Source organism: Schistocerca serialis, chromosome 2 (assembly GCF_023864345.2).
Source record: "Schistocerca serialis cubense isolate TAMUIC-IGC-003099 chromosome 2, iqSchSeri2.2, whole genome shotgun sequence".
Taxonomy (NCBI): Eukaryota; Metazoa; Arthropoda; class Insecta; order Orthoptera; family Acrididae; genus Schistocerca; species Schistocerca serialis.
The window spans coordinates 817,930,930-817,947,589 of record NC_064639.1 but is presented as its reverse complement, the minus strand read 5'-3'; the positions used below and the strand labels follow the sequence as shown (position 1 = coordinate 817,947,589).

Sequence of the window (16,660 nt, the reverse complement as noted above, 5' to 3'; positions counted from 1 at the left end):
TCTTCATTGAATTATGTATAAGAAAGCCAGTACTGTGATGGTCTGTATCCCCTCTGCTGTACATCAATATATGTTTTGCCAGTGCAATCATTCCCTGTCCTTTCCATCACATTTCTTGTAGTGCAGCTCTTTTCACTCTGTAATTATCCATCTTGTCTCTAATTTATTTCAGTTTGCCAGGTCTCTTGAGTGTCCTGACATTCCAGGTGGCTCTCATGATATCCATTTTCCTTCTCGTTAACCTTTTTCTTTGTTGTGTCATCATCATCATCATGCAATCCATATCCTTCTGAGGCCTATGCATGGTATCTGTGACAGTTCCATTTTATGAAGTGGAGTTGTTAGCCCCATGCCCAGCCCACGAGCTGGAGGACCAGGATTTTCCATTGGGGATTACTGCCCTAGGGAGGTTGGCTTCCCTTCATCTAAAGAGCCGCCCTCCATGCCCTACATGAGACATGATTCATCTGACTCCTCTGTTGAGGAGTGTCTTGCTGGGTGACCCTGCTAGCAGTTATGCTACCGCCGACACAGCCCTCGAGTTTGGTGGAGCATGCAGACTGTCTCACCTGACACTGAGAGTGCCTTTAATAAGAGTATGTCTCATGGCGTGTCCTAAATGGGACAGAAAATCAGAAAATTCGAAAGGTGCAAGGAATGTCAGCAGCACAGCTGATTTAAACAGCCAAGCAAGTTATGTTTCACCAAGCACTGTTTAGAATATAATCACTGGATGAAATATGATACATGCAGTATCATGTCAAAATCTCCATGTTTGTGGTACAGCATGTTTAAAGAGTCCGTCAGTATAAGAATGCTGGGAAACCTCATAAAAAGTCAATAAATTTTATTTAAGGAACACTTGAGACCTACTACTTAGTTCATGAAGATATTGCTGATCATCCTACTGATCAGACCTGGAAAATGCTGAGGAGATTTGTGTTCAATGGCGAATACATACCAAAGAGGGCAGAACACAGTGGTAGTTAAACTTGGCTATAAAGCAGTGTGACATGGTAGTCAAACTTGGCTATAAAAAGCAATGTGACACCAGCAATATGTCACAGACTGATTAGAGTCTATGCAGTTTGCACTTGTAACACCAATGCTTGGAGCACTCAAAGAAGGCAACCAGGTCAACTGCAAAAATGTGTGTGCAAATTAAAATTGTCATCTCAGCAAGAAATCCAAGAATATACCATCAATTAATCACTCTGAGAAAGCATAAGAAATCACAACTTTCTGTACTGTTCTTCTTATTCCTGTAGTAATAAGTGATTTGACTGTGAAAATAGACAGTGGTGGTACATGGTTGACAGGTTCTTTGTGCATGGAATCTTAATAAGGCATCAAGTGGGTATGTTACGAATGTCTTTACACTCTGCCACTTAGTAATTATTATCTTTTCTTTTGCCTACATGTAATTAAAATTGTAAAATTCCTAAAATTTATTTTTACCGCATCCATCTGTAATGTAATAAACATAGTGACACAGCCTATAATTGTGACATTTACCCTTTCCAAAGAAACTCTGTAGGTATTTGTGCATTATACTGAGCATATACTTACTTTAAACAGTGTAGAGTGATATGTGTATCCTGGATGAATTGTAATGTAAATCCCATTGATGAAAGTTACAAAAATATTATCCTCAAATTTTATTCTTTTTGATAGTTCATATTAAAATTCCATGTGTTGGCATAAACTGCTAATAGTTCTAGGATAGATAATGAGATGTGTTTTGTTGAATATAGAACATTAAATTCCATCTGTTAAAATTTGCCTGTCTCTCTTCCATTTTGGCCAAGTTTGAGAAAGGAGGGTGTGGTTCCTCTTTTACAGTGTCCTATACATGAAAATTCCACCTTCCCCTGTATGAGTTATTAGTGCCAACAGCTACTGTTAACAAAATTATAGGATGTTATAACAGGGCAATCAGAGTGTGTTGAGCAGGATGGTAAACTGATAATTTTTCATGATGTAACCTATGTCCAGCAATTAATGGTCTCATTGGCCAGAGTCAGTGGTCGTGTATGTGTCAGTTGTGCTTGTGTCAGTGTCTGTGTGTGTGTGTGTGTGTGTGTGTGTGTGTGTGTGTGTGTGTGTGTGTTTTCTACTTTAGAAGAAGGCCTTTGGTGGAAGGATCAAATATACAGCTATCTTTTTGTTGCACCTGTCTGTGACTCAACATCTCCTCTGCATGGTGTGTACCAATCTATCCTTGTCATAATATTGTCGAAATTAATGGTTTGTATGCTGTGAGATGCAAAATTAGAGAATGATTCAGATATGGTCATGGAGCACTGCTCAGAATTTTGTGAAAATATATCACAAGTGTTACACTGTGCAGTAGGGTACAAGAGGGGTTTAAACTTTTGACCTCCAAGTTGATTGCATGACTCCAATTTGATTGCAGGAGACTTTGTGGCCATATTAAAATTTTAAGTCTTTTTAAGATGGAAAAACATTTAAAAAGCTACCCAATGAAAGTTGAAATATATGAGGTTCTCCAATATAGATGGAAGCATACAGGCGACGAGCATTAACTGAAAGACGCAAAAGGATGGTGTATGAACGAACAGCTTGTTGAATAATTTTGTTCTGTGTAACATTTGTCATTTGCATGTTTATACTGGATACATATCATCATCTTACAAAAATACACTGATATTTGTGAAAATTGCAACCTACAGAAGGAAGGCCTGAATGATTCCAAACTTGGAGAATGCATTCAATAATGTGATTAAAATTGCAAACAGATGGTGTACACACAATCTCAGCTGCATCCTATCTCATATGACTGGAAAGATAGCTTGCACCAAACTTGGGAAGTGAAAAACTGTCAAATGAAGTGTAAATGTGAAAAAAGAAGTGCCAGTATGCCTCACCATTGTAACTATGGGTATTATCACCATGTGAGCGAGCTTGGAAAAGGAGAATGATTGCTCACTGGCAAATGGGTTTCCATACTTTTATCATTTGGGCTCATGTTGGGGATGCTATTTTGACAGAGATATGTGTGGAGTTGGTGGATGGAAGAAAGCAACAAATATGCCATTTTTTTCTGGATGGCCGTAAAGGATCTAACAGCTTTGTCCACTGTGTTATTTTGATGCTGGGGAACTGCATTGATGGTAAAAATGTCTCTCTTGGTTATGTAATGCTGACAGCTTCAGGCCACATTACTGTAACATGGTTCTTTGCATCAGTTGCCATGGGATAAAAACCACAAATGTCTTGTAGTGCAATGGCTGTGAGAATACCATCGCTGGTGGGTTGACTGCCAAATGGAGAATTGTTGGATGGCCTCTACTTCTGCGTGCTCTAAAATAATGGCTGCTGATGCTTTGGTTGCTAAAGTGGTATATAATCTGGCAGTTTGCATTAGTTGACAGCCTCTAATTATGATGATTTGGATCACTGTTGGATTCAACATGTGCCCTTTATTTCTATGTCTCGAAGGCAGTTTGAACAACAGCCACTATGCAGAGGTGGGTTTTTGGAGACTGAGATACTGTCCTTTGTCTGGGCAACTACAGAATTCATATTGCAGCTGGACATATGTATTGGACAATAAACAAAATGTCTGCAAAGAATGGTAGGTGCCACTACATCCCTTAGCTGATTGTTTGACTACCATATAATTCATTGATCATGTCTGGGATATTGTTGCTCGGCATCTTGTTTGTCACGGTCATCCTGCAAACATTGATTTTGCGATGTGGGCTCATAAGGGGCCCTACAGGGTGGCCCTCTCCTGTTTTCATCATGCTCATAGAATTTGGAGGTCAGTGCCCAGGCATCAATGTCCTGAAACAATATGACACAGTTCTCAAAAATACTAAAAAAGTCTCCTTTGAAGATCAGAAGATTTAGGAGCACTGTTAAGCAAAATGTGTATTATGAACAAATCTGTTGATAGCTCAGCATCTAGTGTAATCATACGGCTGCTGGTTCAAATCTTGTGTAAGTAACTTTTTACTTTTCTAAAAATTTTATATTTATTGACAAATGAAAATGTTAATTAACTGTATGGACTTGTAATTTTTTAATAAAAATAACATGTTTTATAAGTACTGTCTGTATGAAAATATGAGTATTCATAAAAGGCGTCACTCATGTCTGTATCAAATTTTAATTTGTTTTCATATGACTAGTAATTAAAAATAAAAATGTCATCTTTATTAAAAATTATATTAGATGCAAATCATATGGGGGCATATTCTCCAGGAAGGTACTCAGACTCCCTTTGACAAACATTCCACTACAGTTAGAGGCTTGATGGCAGTAAATGAGGACTTCACTCCTTACTGAATTCTCCTACAAACTTGCTCATTTTTAGTGATTTTGGGTATCTAATCTGTGTCGTTAAGTGTGTTTGTCTGGCATGCATCCTTTTTAGTGTTGCAGGTTTCATAAATATAAGAGTATATGTAATTTGCCTTCCATATATTTATTTTTGTATTTACTCTTCCAAAGAAAAAACTTATTTTATGAAAGATTATTTACCCTTATCAGTAATTTGTCATTTATGTCAATTTTCCTGATGCTTTAGTTTTAACCTTGAATAGGTCGCACTGTTTTACTATTATTATTATTATTATTATTATTATTGTTATTGAGTCATAACAACCTTATTTTATGTATTTCTAGGTCTTTGATTCTGTACTAATGTACGACATTCTGGAAGTTTTATCAGAGACATTTACTGAAAAAGAAATTGAACTTATACTGATAATCTTAAAGAGTGTGGGATTCACACTTAGAAAAGATAATCCAATAGCTCTGAAAGAACTGATTTTGCGTCTCCAGCAGAAGGCGGGTTCATCAGAGCACCTCAGAGAAAAGTTAGTTGTCATTCTCACATAATACTGAGTAAAGCATTTATTTGAAATTCAGATTATTGTTATAATTATTCATATAATACACTGAATCTTAATTAATTTTAAAACTATTATAAAGGTAAAATTTGCAGTTACAGCTGCCTCTGTAAAAAACACTCTGCATCAAGTACGTAACATGTCTAGAGAGAGGGAGGCTGTTCACTGTAGCAATGAATCATTTTTATGTGTGACTGTGAATTACATTTACATTTTTTATAAATGTTCATTCCCTCTTTTGTGGATATAGAGAACGATCGTTGGATACAATAAACAAAGTGAAAATTTCAGTAAACTTCAGTTGTAGCAAATTGTTAAAGTGCTGGAGTTGCATAGGAAGAAAATCTTAGATGAAGAAAATGAGGTCACAGATCATTCTGAGCAAATATTATAACAACATCTACAGCAGACTATCTGATCCTTTTCTACATAATCATTATTGTTCTTCAAATACTTCGGAGCCACCAGAGAGAACATATTTAAATCTTCTACTTGAAATTCAGCCACTTAGGACTTAATCATTTCACAACTGAAGTTTAATACACACTGGTGCCTTGAATACATTTAGAGCCAAACAGTTTTTTAGGTATATTTTTGTAGTGATCAACAATTCAAAGATTGGTTTGATGCTACTCTCTATGTTTGTCCATTCTGTGCAGACCCCTTCATCTCTGCCTAACTGCCATGACCTAAATCCATTTGAAGCTGCTTACTGTAGAAATGCCTTTGCCTCTCTTCCCTATAAGGCTGCAGTCCACACTTATACTTCCAGAAAATATTTCCCTTCCCTTAAACTGATATTTGATGTCAACAAATTTCTCTTTTTTAGAAAAAAATTTCTTGCTATTGCCAGTCTGCTTTTTATATCCTCTTCACTTTTACCACCATCTGTTTTTTTGTTGTCCAAATAGCAAACCTTTACCATACTTTTAGACACTCATTTCCTAATTCCTCCAGCATCACCTGATTTAACTGGACTGCACATTATTACCAGTGTTTCAGATTTGTTGATGTTCATCTTTCCATCCACACCATTCAAATGATTTTCCTATTTCTTTTTCTGTCTCTGACAGAATGACAGTCTCGTCATCAAACCTTAAAGTTTTTTGTTTTCTTCTCCCTGAAACTAAATTCCCTTTCCAGATTTCTCCTTAGTTTCCTTCATTTCTTGCTGTATAGACTGAATAACATCGGGGGTAGGCTACAAGCCCAACTACTGCATTGCTTTCATGTTTGTTTGACTCCTGAAACTGCAGTTTGGTTTCTTTATTGCTGCCTCCATAATTGCAAAGAATCTGTTCCAGTCATCATTGACTAAAGCTTTTACTAAATCTAGAGAGGCTATAAATATAGCTTTGTCTTTCTTCGATTTATTTTCTGAGGTAAGTCACAGAGTCAGTGTTGCCTCACATGTCCTTACTTTTCTCCAGAATCCAAAGTGATCTTCTCCCAGGTTAGCTTCTACTCGCTTCTTCCATTCATCTATAGACAACTCATATTAGCATTTTGCTACCATGACTTATGAAACTGATGGTTTGGAAGTATTCACACTTGTCAGCTTGTGTCTTCCTTGACAAGAGAAATATTACATTCTTCATGAAGACTGAGGGTACTTCACCTGCATCATGCATCCCATATCCCAGCTGCAACAGTTTTGTCGTACTTGATCTTCCCAGGGATCTTAACAGTTGTAAGGTAATGCCATATACTCCAGAGACTCTGTTTTGAGTTAGGTCATTCAGTGCCCTGTGAAATTCGTCTTCCAGTATTCCAGCCCCCCACCCCCATCTACATCCCCCATCTCTTCTTCTTCCACTACCTTTTCACTTCCCGTCTATATAGTCTTTCTGCTTTTCAACATTACATTCTTTGCAAAAACTGGTTTGCCAGCTGAGCTTTTAATGTTTCTTCCTATACACAGCATCTATGATTACTACATTCATACAAGCTTCTATAGTTATGCATTTGTCCTGTAACCATTCCTGATTTGCAATTTGCTCCTTATGTCAACCTAATTTTTTTAGATGCTTTTATTACCTTTTACCAGCATTATTTTCTACATTATTGCATTTTCTCCTTCCCCTAAATTTAATATATCTTGTATTATCCGTTGTCTTCTCAAAGCTGCCCATCTATCTCCTGTTGTATTTTTTTGCCTATTTCAGTCATTTGTTGCCTAATACTGCCTTTCAAATTCTCAACAATCTGATTGTTTCAAATTATCAAGGTCTTATCTCTCTAACTTTTTTATTTATGTGTTTTATTCTGCTTTAATCTGCAGTTTGTAACTGATAAATTATGAAGACTCCACATATGCTTGCAGTTTCCCCAGGTCTGTTCCATGTGTACAGTTTTCTTTTATGATTCTTAAATCAAGTGTTGTCAATGATCAAATTGCATTCTGTGGAAAATTCCACCATGCAGCTTCTATTTTTGTTTCTTTCCCCCTGTCTATTTTCTCCTACCACTTTTCCTTGTGTTCCTTTTCTTCTTATTGAATTCTGCCCTCTCCCCTCCAATTACACTAAAATTTTGTTCTTCCCTAATGAACTTAATAATTTCTTATATCTGTTCACACATTTTTTTTTCAATCTCTTCTTCATCTGCAGAGATAGTAGGAATATGTATTATGTATTTGTACTATGGTGCTTGGTCATGACTGTGTGTCTCTCTTTGTTAAGAAAATCTTTTCATTATAGTGTTCATAGTTGTTTACTCACATTCCGATTTTCTTGTTCATTGCTAGAGTTATTCCTGCAGTACCATATTTGATTTTGGATTGATAAAAATATACTTATCTGGCCAGAAATCCTCTTTTTCCTGTCACCACATTTCATTAATTTCTGTCATATCTGATTTCAGTATCATCATATTTCTTCATATCATGCAGCAGTATCCTATATGTTAATAAAGATAGCATCCCTTGGCTAAAATATTCTGGAGGCATAGTACCCCTTTCAGATCTCTGGCTGGAGACTGTTCAGGAGAAAATGTCATCCAGAAAAGACGCTAGATGGTCACTGTTAAGGCTTCACATTTACAAGGAAATCTAGTTTTATAGCTATAATAAAAAAAAAAATTATGTTGTTATTTTGTTAGTACCTATTAACATTCTTGGCTCTTATCTTGTACACATTTTCTGATAATTCCCTTTTTTAAATATTTAAAGCAATTTAAAAAACAAAAATTATGTTGTTTATTTTTCGGTCTCAGTTGCACAGAATCCTCATTTTTAAGGTATGACTTGTTTTGTTTAGTATAGTTCCTGAATAGACATGACAGGTTGTTCAGACAGCTACAAATGATCAAATGTGATTGAAACTAGTCATACCATAAAAAGTGTGCAGTTGCAATGAAAAAATAAACAATATGAAAAAATTTAAAATATCAATGCAGCTGATAATTCTCTTGCACTGAATATATTGACTAGAGATTTGGAACAGTGTCACCCAAGGGGTGTGTGGAGGGAAGCAAACACATTGTCAAGCAATGATTTTCAAACACCTTTTCATACACTCATTCAACAGGGGCAAGGTCTTCATCCAGAAACTAAACTTTCCCCTTATTTTACAATCTTTCCTAAATCCATTGTCTTGTTTTTCTGTCAGTATCTACTGAAGGCTAATAAGAGTTATACCATTAACTATGAATTTCAGCTACAGTATTTCCTTACAACTTAACAAGTGGAACTTCTGATTGAAATTACTAAATTTTGTTGTTTATTTTCACATACATTTAACTCATTGGTGTACAAACGATGATAATAATACAGGGTGATGTACAAAAAGCCAGCCCCGAGTACTAGACTGCTCATTGTTGCCCACCAATTGTCGTCTACTTTTTCAAAGCTTTTCCATCTGAGTTTTGTATTGTCAGTATGAAAGTCATTGTGACTTGATTAAGACGTATCTCAACAAGCTGTATGCACTTCAAGTAAAAATCACAATAGTGGAAGTGTACATGTCTGCTGGTTCATTTAAGAAAATGTGGGACATTTTTGCAAAGAGTCTCTGTATGTCAGTCTTTTTGGAGATGGTTGTGGGACTCAGCTGTTCGATACAGGATGTCAAATTAAAAACCTTTCAGCTGCCTAGTTTCCAAACTTATTTATTTGGCTACCAGTTTCAACATTTTACTACGTCATCTTCAGGCCTCTGACAAACTTATAGGAAGATTCTACCTCATTTCTGATCAAAACAGGGACCAGCAGGGCTGGTATTAGTAGATTTTTTGCTGTAGTGATCACTTCATCCATCTTCTGCCGACTGTTCAGTTACTAATACCAGCATTGCTGGCCCCTGTTTTGATCAGAACTGAGGTAGAATCTTCTTATAAGTTGGTGAGGTCCTGAAGGTGGCATAGTGAGACACTTAAACTGTTAACCAAACAAAACAAGTTTGGAAACTAGATGGCCGAAAGGTGTTTAGTTTGACATCCTTTTTACAAAGAAATGTCCTAACATATCCATACCAGCAAAGAGCAGTATACAAGAGTTGATGACAAAGTAGCACACTAAAAGGTCAGTTGCAAATGGAAAAAGAATTGTGCCCTGTCAATTCGTACACCTGCTGTGAACATTGATATTCAAACACAAATAGTCCGGAGTCCAAAAGAATTTGACACGTAAATTGTCATAACAAGTGAATGTTTCACGTAGGTGTTGTCGAAGTGTTTTACCCCATGTAGGGATGGAGCCCTACAAAATGACATGTGTCCAACAACAGAAGGAGGAAGATATAGCAAAATATGTGCATTACTGCATGTGGCTATGTCAGTTGAGAGTGGAATGTTGGACCCACTGCTGTATTTCATGGGAGATGAAACCTGGTTTCATCTGACAGGACGTGTGAATTCCAGACCACAATTAACTGGTCAGCAAACAATCCCTACATGATTAATGAGGAACTGCTTCATGGTGAAATAATTGGAGTGTGGTGTGCTATGTCGGCAAGTTGGATTGAGGATCCCATACTTTTCAAAACAACATTAAAAACTGCTTTGTACATGCAGATGTCTGAGGAACTTTATGCACAGTTGACCCCTCATGAATGTACATATGCTTTCAACAAGATTGGGCAACCTGTCACGCTTCATGCGAGAGGACTGTGGCCACGACGTTCACTGGACCTAACTACTTGCGACTCTTATCTGTGGGACAGTCTAAAGGAAAAAGTGTAAACCAATAATGTCGGAAGACTTGAAGGACAATATTTGTAATGAAATTTTGACAATTGATGTGGCATAATTGTGCAAAGGATATGTTAACATGTGAGGGCACACACAAAAGTGCATTGAAGCCCAAGGAGGTCATTTTTCAGTGCCAAGTGTAATGTAATGTAAAAGACAAGATCAGTGCAGTAAATACAGACTTTTACATTAACTTGTTTGTTAGATCTTTACTATCTAATTATTACATGTTTATCTACTTGTTGTTCTATCTGCTTGTGGCAGACAACAATTAGTATGTAGCTGGCAAGCAGTCTGTACTTGGGGCCAATTTTTCATGCACCACCCTGTATAAGAGACCTTGGTTTTCTGCACACAAAAATATCTGTGCTTGCTGATGTATTAATGCAAGTTCATTTGTGTCACATTTTGTAGCCATTATCTCACTTTTGAGAGGTGCTCTTCATAATTCAAACATTGTGTTGCTAGATTGGTGCTTGATTCAACATTCTTATGGCATATATATTGCTTTTGTTTCAGCACCAGAGTGAAATTTATGTTAGATGTACTTTTGGCAATAAAGAACAACAATATGGCAAAAATTCCCAATTTTGACCCTACACATAGTGAGCACTTGAAGAAGTTGCTGAAGGGAATTCTTCACAAAGGAGCTTATGTTACAGAGGTGAAACTGACCCTGCAAGATTTATTGAAAGGTAAACAATTGATAAATATCTTTTATTTGGAATTAAATTGTATTATGAAGTGTTAGAAAGCATTAAGCAGCTGCCAGTCATGATGGCAATCTTATTGACTATCATTAGTTGCCAGCACTTTATTCACTGTGAAAGTGACTATTTCATGTTTTGCCTTTCAGCACTTTAAATTTGTTTTAGTGTATTCTCTTTCTTTCTGCTTAACCCTACAATTTCATCTTCATCTTAACTCTTTCCTGTACCTTCTCTTAGCTACATGATATATGATCACACTGTGTTTATTGCATAGCTGCAGAGCGTAGGTTGGTCAATACTGCCTTTGTCATACAGGGACTCTTTTTAGTTGTTCCTGTGATCTAAACCTGGTTATCTGAGAGATGTTGTGCAGCAAAAGGGGTCAAAAGACACCTTTCAGCTTTTATTTCCATAATAATAAATGTAGGTTTTAACATCTTTCCAGCAAACTTCACGAGTTTCCCCCACTTCTGCTTCTGACAGTAGTGTAGTGCTCTTTGCTGAATTTTCACAATTTCATGAAAAGTTCATGAAATATACATGGGACAGCAGATGAGGTCGGTTGACTCCTGACATAACTCTTTTTTAAATATTGTTGTTCTCATAATTAAAAATGTACTTGCATTGCATTTTGCTTTATTCAACAATCACAGTCTTGAATGGTGATAAACAATTTGTCAGAAAGGCTTTCATGCTTCGTGTTGTAACACAACTTTTCAGTAATATATCTGATTTCAAGCCAGAATGTGTCTTGGCAGAGTACTGAATGAAGAATAATAAGAATGCCACTAACTAGGATGTATATGTCATTGATCAAATGATTTGCAAATATTCAACTAAGCTTGCTTTCAGGAGATGGCTGAGGCCTATCTTTTACAATATCCCAGACATGGCAGCAATAAATGTGTGGACCACATACAATCAAATAAAAAAAAAAAAACCTGAAGAGGAAGGCATCATTTTCAGCTGGAAATGAACTCACAAATGGAAAGCAACTAAGAGTGGGACAGGAACAAAAAAGCAATAGTGGGACTGGACAAATAAAAAAAGGCAAAGAAGTGCCATATTGGGAAGTATAAAGGAAATGAGACCAACAACATCTGTGAGAAATGCAAGAAAGCCGTCTAAGGAAAATGTGCACGAAAAGCACCAATAATCTGCTCAAAGTGAGATTTCAGTGTTCGGAAATAAAAAAGTGGATTAAATGTGTTAAAGCTAGGAACTTATGAAATATAAGGAGCAGTCAGATGAAAATGGGACAAATTGAAAAAATGTAGATTTTCCACGGCCGGAAATATCATGTCCATTATAATTATCCGGGCTGTTATGCTGTGGTCGGTTGATGAATTCTGTGTCGATTCCCAACGTTTCGTCTCCAACTGCGGGAGATATCTTCAAGGGGGTCCGTAGCTCAATGAATTGAAGATGTCTCCCACAGTCGGAGACGAAACGTTGGGAATCAGCACAGAATTCATCAACCGACCACGGCATAACAGCCCGGATAATTATAATGGACATGAAATTGAAAAAAGTAAGTTAGCTGTTTATTATTTGAAAAGTAATTACCGTAACTGTTATTACATTTATGCCACTGTGAGACAGGATGGTCAGTGCCGTCATGGAAAAAATGTTTTCAGTTGCTTACAGAACCATGATTATGACCAGGCGTGCAGCTCTTCGCCTGAAGTAAATCAGTGGCCATGACAACTTTGGCAACAAGTTGGTCTGCTGATATGTTTCTTCCCCCTCCTGTACATGTGTGTGGTGTCTCCTTTTGTCATGATCTCAAAGAATGGAGAAGCTTTCCTCAGAATATGTCATTGTTTACCACAAAAGCAGGAGACATCTTGCAAGCTCTCCAGTTTGTCAAACCACTTGTACTGAATAAGACCCTAATCATATATGACCCATTAAGTATAGTTTCGGCTCTGAACACATCATCAGCAATAAAGAGAACAATGATAAACACCTTATGAGAACAATGCAAAAACTGGTTAAGCTACAGTGATAGGAAACTTCGTTGAACTTTCTGTGGATACCAGTGAAACCAATAAAATGGGTACGTCCACTTCCTCACGAGGGATACAAAATATAGTGGTCACTAGTGAACTCAGTGCTAACTGGAGAAACTACTCCAAGAAACAAAGCTGTTGGGTGTGATGTCACAGTCACCTTATTATGTTGGGTGAAACTGCCAGATTGCACTATTATACAGATGAAATGAAATTACCATTTATGGATAGTATGTAACACTGAACAATTTTTGTCCAAAACATAAGGCAAGTAATCACTCTGAAGACCCAAGCAGGAAAACTGCAAGTAGCTGTGGATGTCTCTTGCTAACTTGGTAGCGTCACCAAGGATTGTCACAGTTTACTAGGCAAAAATGCCTTTGAGTAGGCTGTCCAGTTTAGTATTCAGGTCACTGATGTTCACTCAATTACTTATGCCCAATTTCTGTACATTCGCTCTGAAGTATACTATGCATATTGGGGGGGGGGGGGGGGGGAATGAGTGGTGATGACAGGCAATTGGGCCCAGGGAAAACACCGTTACACTGTTTACAGTGCACATTACTTTTATTAACTGCAGTACATGAAGTAGAGAGGCAGGCACATCTATCATCATTGTCCCTCACTGGGACTTATGAATGGGCGGCGCAGCTGCTGAACTGGTGCCCTGTGCTGCTGTGACAGGCAGCCTTTGGAGGCCATGACCATTGAATGTCAGTGGCACTACATGTTGTGCTGCAGTGACATTCCTCACAGGAAATGGCTCTTCAGCTCTGTTTTGTGGGGAGTCTGCTGTGTTCAGGAAATAACCTGCTGCCTTCGGACAGGGGTTGGGCAATGGAACTCGGTGTCAGTGGTGGTAGGCATGGACGACAGATTGGCAACCCTGTGGCACCCAGTTCAGTAAAGGACTTAGTGCAGATGGCGGGTGCAAACAGGTCTCAAATCCATGGGTCCTATTGGCAGAGCCTAGTTGTCTCGCTGTCTGACATTGCTCTGGCATCACAGTGGTGCTGGCGGTTTCTGATGAACAAGAAGTGCTCCCTGTCTTAAAATCCAACCTTATTTAGATGTCCCTAGTGTCCATTTGTTTCACTAAAATCTGGTACCCAGGAATGATGTCATAACAAGAGAGTTGCCCGGGGTGGTGAAACCACCACACTTGCTATGTGGTTACTGCTATGTTGTGCCATTTACCACTTAGCTCAGCTATCCTTACTTCGCAATCCACTGGCATATCTACTCTGGCATGTCTACACTGGTGGCTAGTGACCCATGGCTGTTAACACAATGCTCTATTGTGGCTTGCATGCTAGTTCTCCTTTCTTTTGATAAAGACTTATAATTTTCTGTCCAAGGACTGGGTCACAGCAGTACACTGCCCTCCCCTACTGAGTAGACCCAGCCTCCCAAATCTTAATTTGGCCAGTCTTCCCCAAGGTAACTCCACCTTAATCTACGGATGAATACACTTATTACTAGACTGGTTATCCCTATTTACTAGACAGTTATCAAACTTATCCTGAACTTAGAAACTGCTCTCCATTTTGTGCTTCGGCAATCCAGTCTACAGGAACACATATTGTCCCTGGATCAGGACTCTTGAACACCTCCTTATCTCAGATACATAAAGGCTAAGCCAAGCAAAATCAGACTCACTAAGGCAACAGAAATTGTGACATTTAAGGTCACGGTTACTTGGTGTCTGCTATCTTGATATTGACTTACATGCTGTAGCAATTATTCTGCCATGATTTGCCTTTACTGTGTGGCTCTCACCTGACCTAACAGATGGTCTAACAAGGGTTCCCAAGTGACATTAAGGAAGGTAAGGTTGTGCTTGGACAACATGTCTAGGGATATGTCTGGTGAATACAGCTGTGGTTGGGCTGCTTTTAACAGAGTCACTCCTGTCATAGTGGCTGGCAAACAAAACATAGGTCCTGTCATATCACACTTCATTCCATTCATCAACAGTCCAGTACCCTGTAACCGTAAATATTTGGCTCCCATGAGTTTCCCTTGTTCACAGCAACTGAATGCCTCTACCACATTGTTGCATAGTGAGTTTAGGTGGTGTAAACCTGATCTCTGATAGTACGGTTTCAACTCAATTACCTCATTCCAACATGGATGTCTCTTCGCTCCTGTTCCTCTACTAGCAGTACCCCCTCTGTCTCACCTGCACAACCTCACCAGTTACGTGTGCACTGCATGACTTTAAATATGAAATGCTTGCTCGCTACCAGTGTCCTCTTTGACATGCACAATTGTGTGTTATCTGTCACTTCCACTGCTGCACTATGGTAGAAGAACAGCAAGTTCTGGATATCTGGCTCCACTACTAGCTGCAATTCTGGTGTTAACTCTTCCTGGACATTCCTTTAGCCCTTCAAATACTTCACAAGGGACAGCAAGACCAGATTCAATTGCCTGTGAAGTGCCTGATGCGCAGCATCCTGTAAATTTGTCAGCTCTACTTTTGCATTCCAAATGCTGTCACCTGAGGATTGCAGCAGTCTTGTCAGTATCATTCTAAAATCCAGTACTTGCATTCGTGCTTTAAGGCTTCCAAATCTTGATTCAGAGTACTAGCCAAATCCCTGGCATACTGAATAACCTCATCGTTAAGCTACTGGAATGTACACACATTGTTTAGCACACCACACTCCAGGGTCATTATCTTTGTGGAATACCACTCTGCTATTGCTCTGTTTGCCTCAGTCAGCTCTTTTGTGACTACTGCAGTTTCATTCAGTCTGTTCACATGACTTGCGCCTGCTGTCCCGAACCAGGTTTTCAGTATCCTACCCCCTGTATCTATATATCTTCTTTTTTCCCTTCTGGCCTCGCACAGTGTATGATTTCTGGCACTGCTCTGATTATCTCCTGCATCTGCTCTTTCAAATGCACTTAAGCTCTGAGTAACTTCCTACTCTCAGCACCACATTACTACTCACTAATTGTTGCACTCCTGAGAAAACATCTTTGAGCCTCCTTGCCTCCTTCCATAGATTCCAAACATTAAACACTAAGTTCATCAAACAGCTACAGCTGAACAATATTGCATTTTGTTGCCTGGAAAATAACTCCTCCATCCAGGAGATGATCCTGCAGCTTCTGCTTCGAGCAAAGAGGTACAGTACTGCCACCACTATCATTCTTCTTCTCTGGCCCTCCACTGTATGGCAACCTGAGCCCAGGGACAACTGTCACCTCCCTTTCTCTCACAAGCCCCGCTGTCCATGACAGCATGTCTCTACATACGGTAGAGAAATCATAACAAACACACAGTCTCAGCTGCAACAGTGTCAACTACCCATACTGTACACAGAAGTAAAAGAATCATGTAACATAATACAAACAATTACTTCCTAGGACTTAATGCATATTGCATGTGAGATATCTGGACCACCACCTCTCATTGACCATCCCTTGAATTCTTCTTCTCTTGCTCCTACCTTATTTACATTCCCACTTCCTGTGGAATTGCTTCTGGCACACCCTTGAACAGTCATAAATGCCCAGCATACAGTTGTTGGCCTCATAGATAATTGTAGCTTGACATTTACTGGTGAATTAGTCTTGATCACTTGGTATGGGTCCCAGTTCTGTGTTACAAACTTCTTCGGTTTTCCCTTCTGAGTATGAGGACTGGATAACATCACCCACTGTCCCACTGTGTACTGCAGCAATGTTCCCACTCACTTCATTGCATCTTCTTGTTTTTCTGATGCTTTTATATTTGCACACTACATTCTCCTCCCTGTTTCTCTCTCTTTTCTTGCAAATTCACAGACTGGCTCACTGTTCCTGCCTCCTTTTTCGTCTAATCATGTCAAATGGTGTTGGCATCTTCTTCTCATACACC

At 38.6% G+C, this 16,660-nt stretch overlaps 1 protein-coding gene across 3 annotated transcripts in view; it reads left to right on the top strand.

Moving 5' to 3' along the window:
• Positions 1 to 16,660, top strand: part of LOC126458064 (nucleolar MIF4G domain-containing protein 1-like) — a 127,854-nt gene that overhangs the window by 54,598 nt on the left and 56,596 nt on the right. For all 3 annotated transcript variants that reach the window (XM_050094864.1, XM_050094863.1, XM_050094865.1), the window contains exons 6-7: positions 4,654 to 4,847; positions 10,587 to 10,762. In XM_050094864.1, coding sequence (XP_049950821.1) covers positions 4,654 to 4,847; positions 10,587 to 10,762 — 370 coding nt within the window. The remainder of the gene's footprint in view (positions 1 to 4,653; positions 4,848 to 10,586; positions 10,763 to 16,660) is intronic.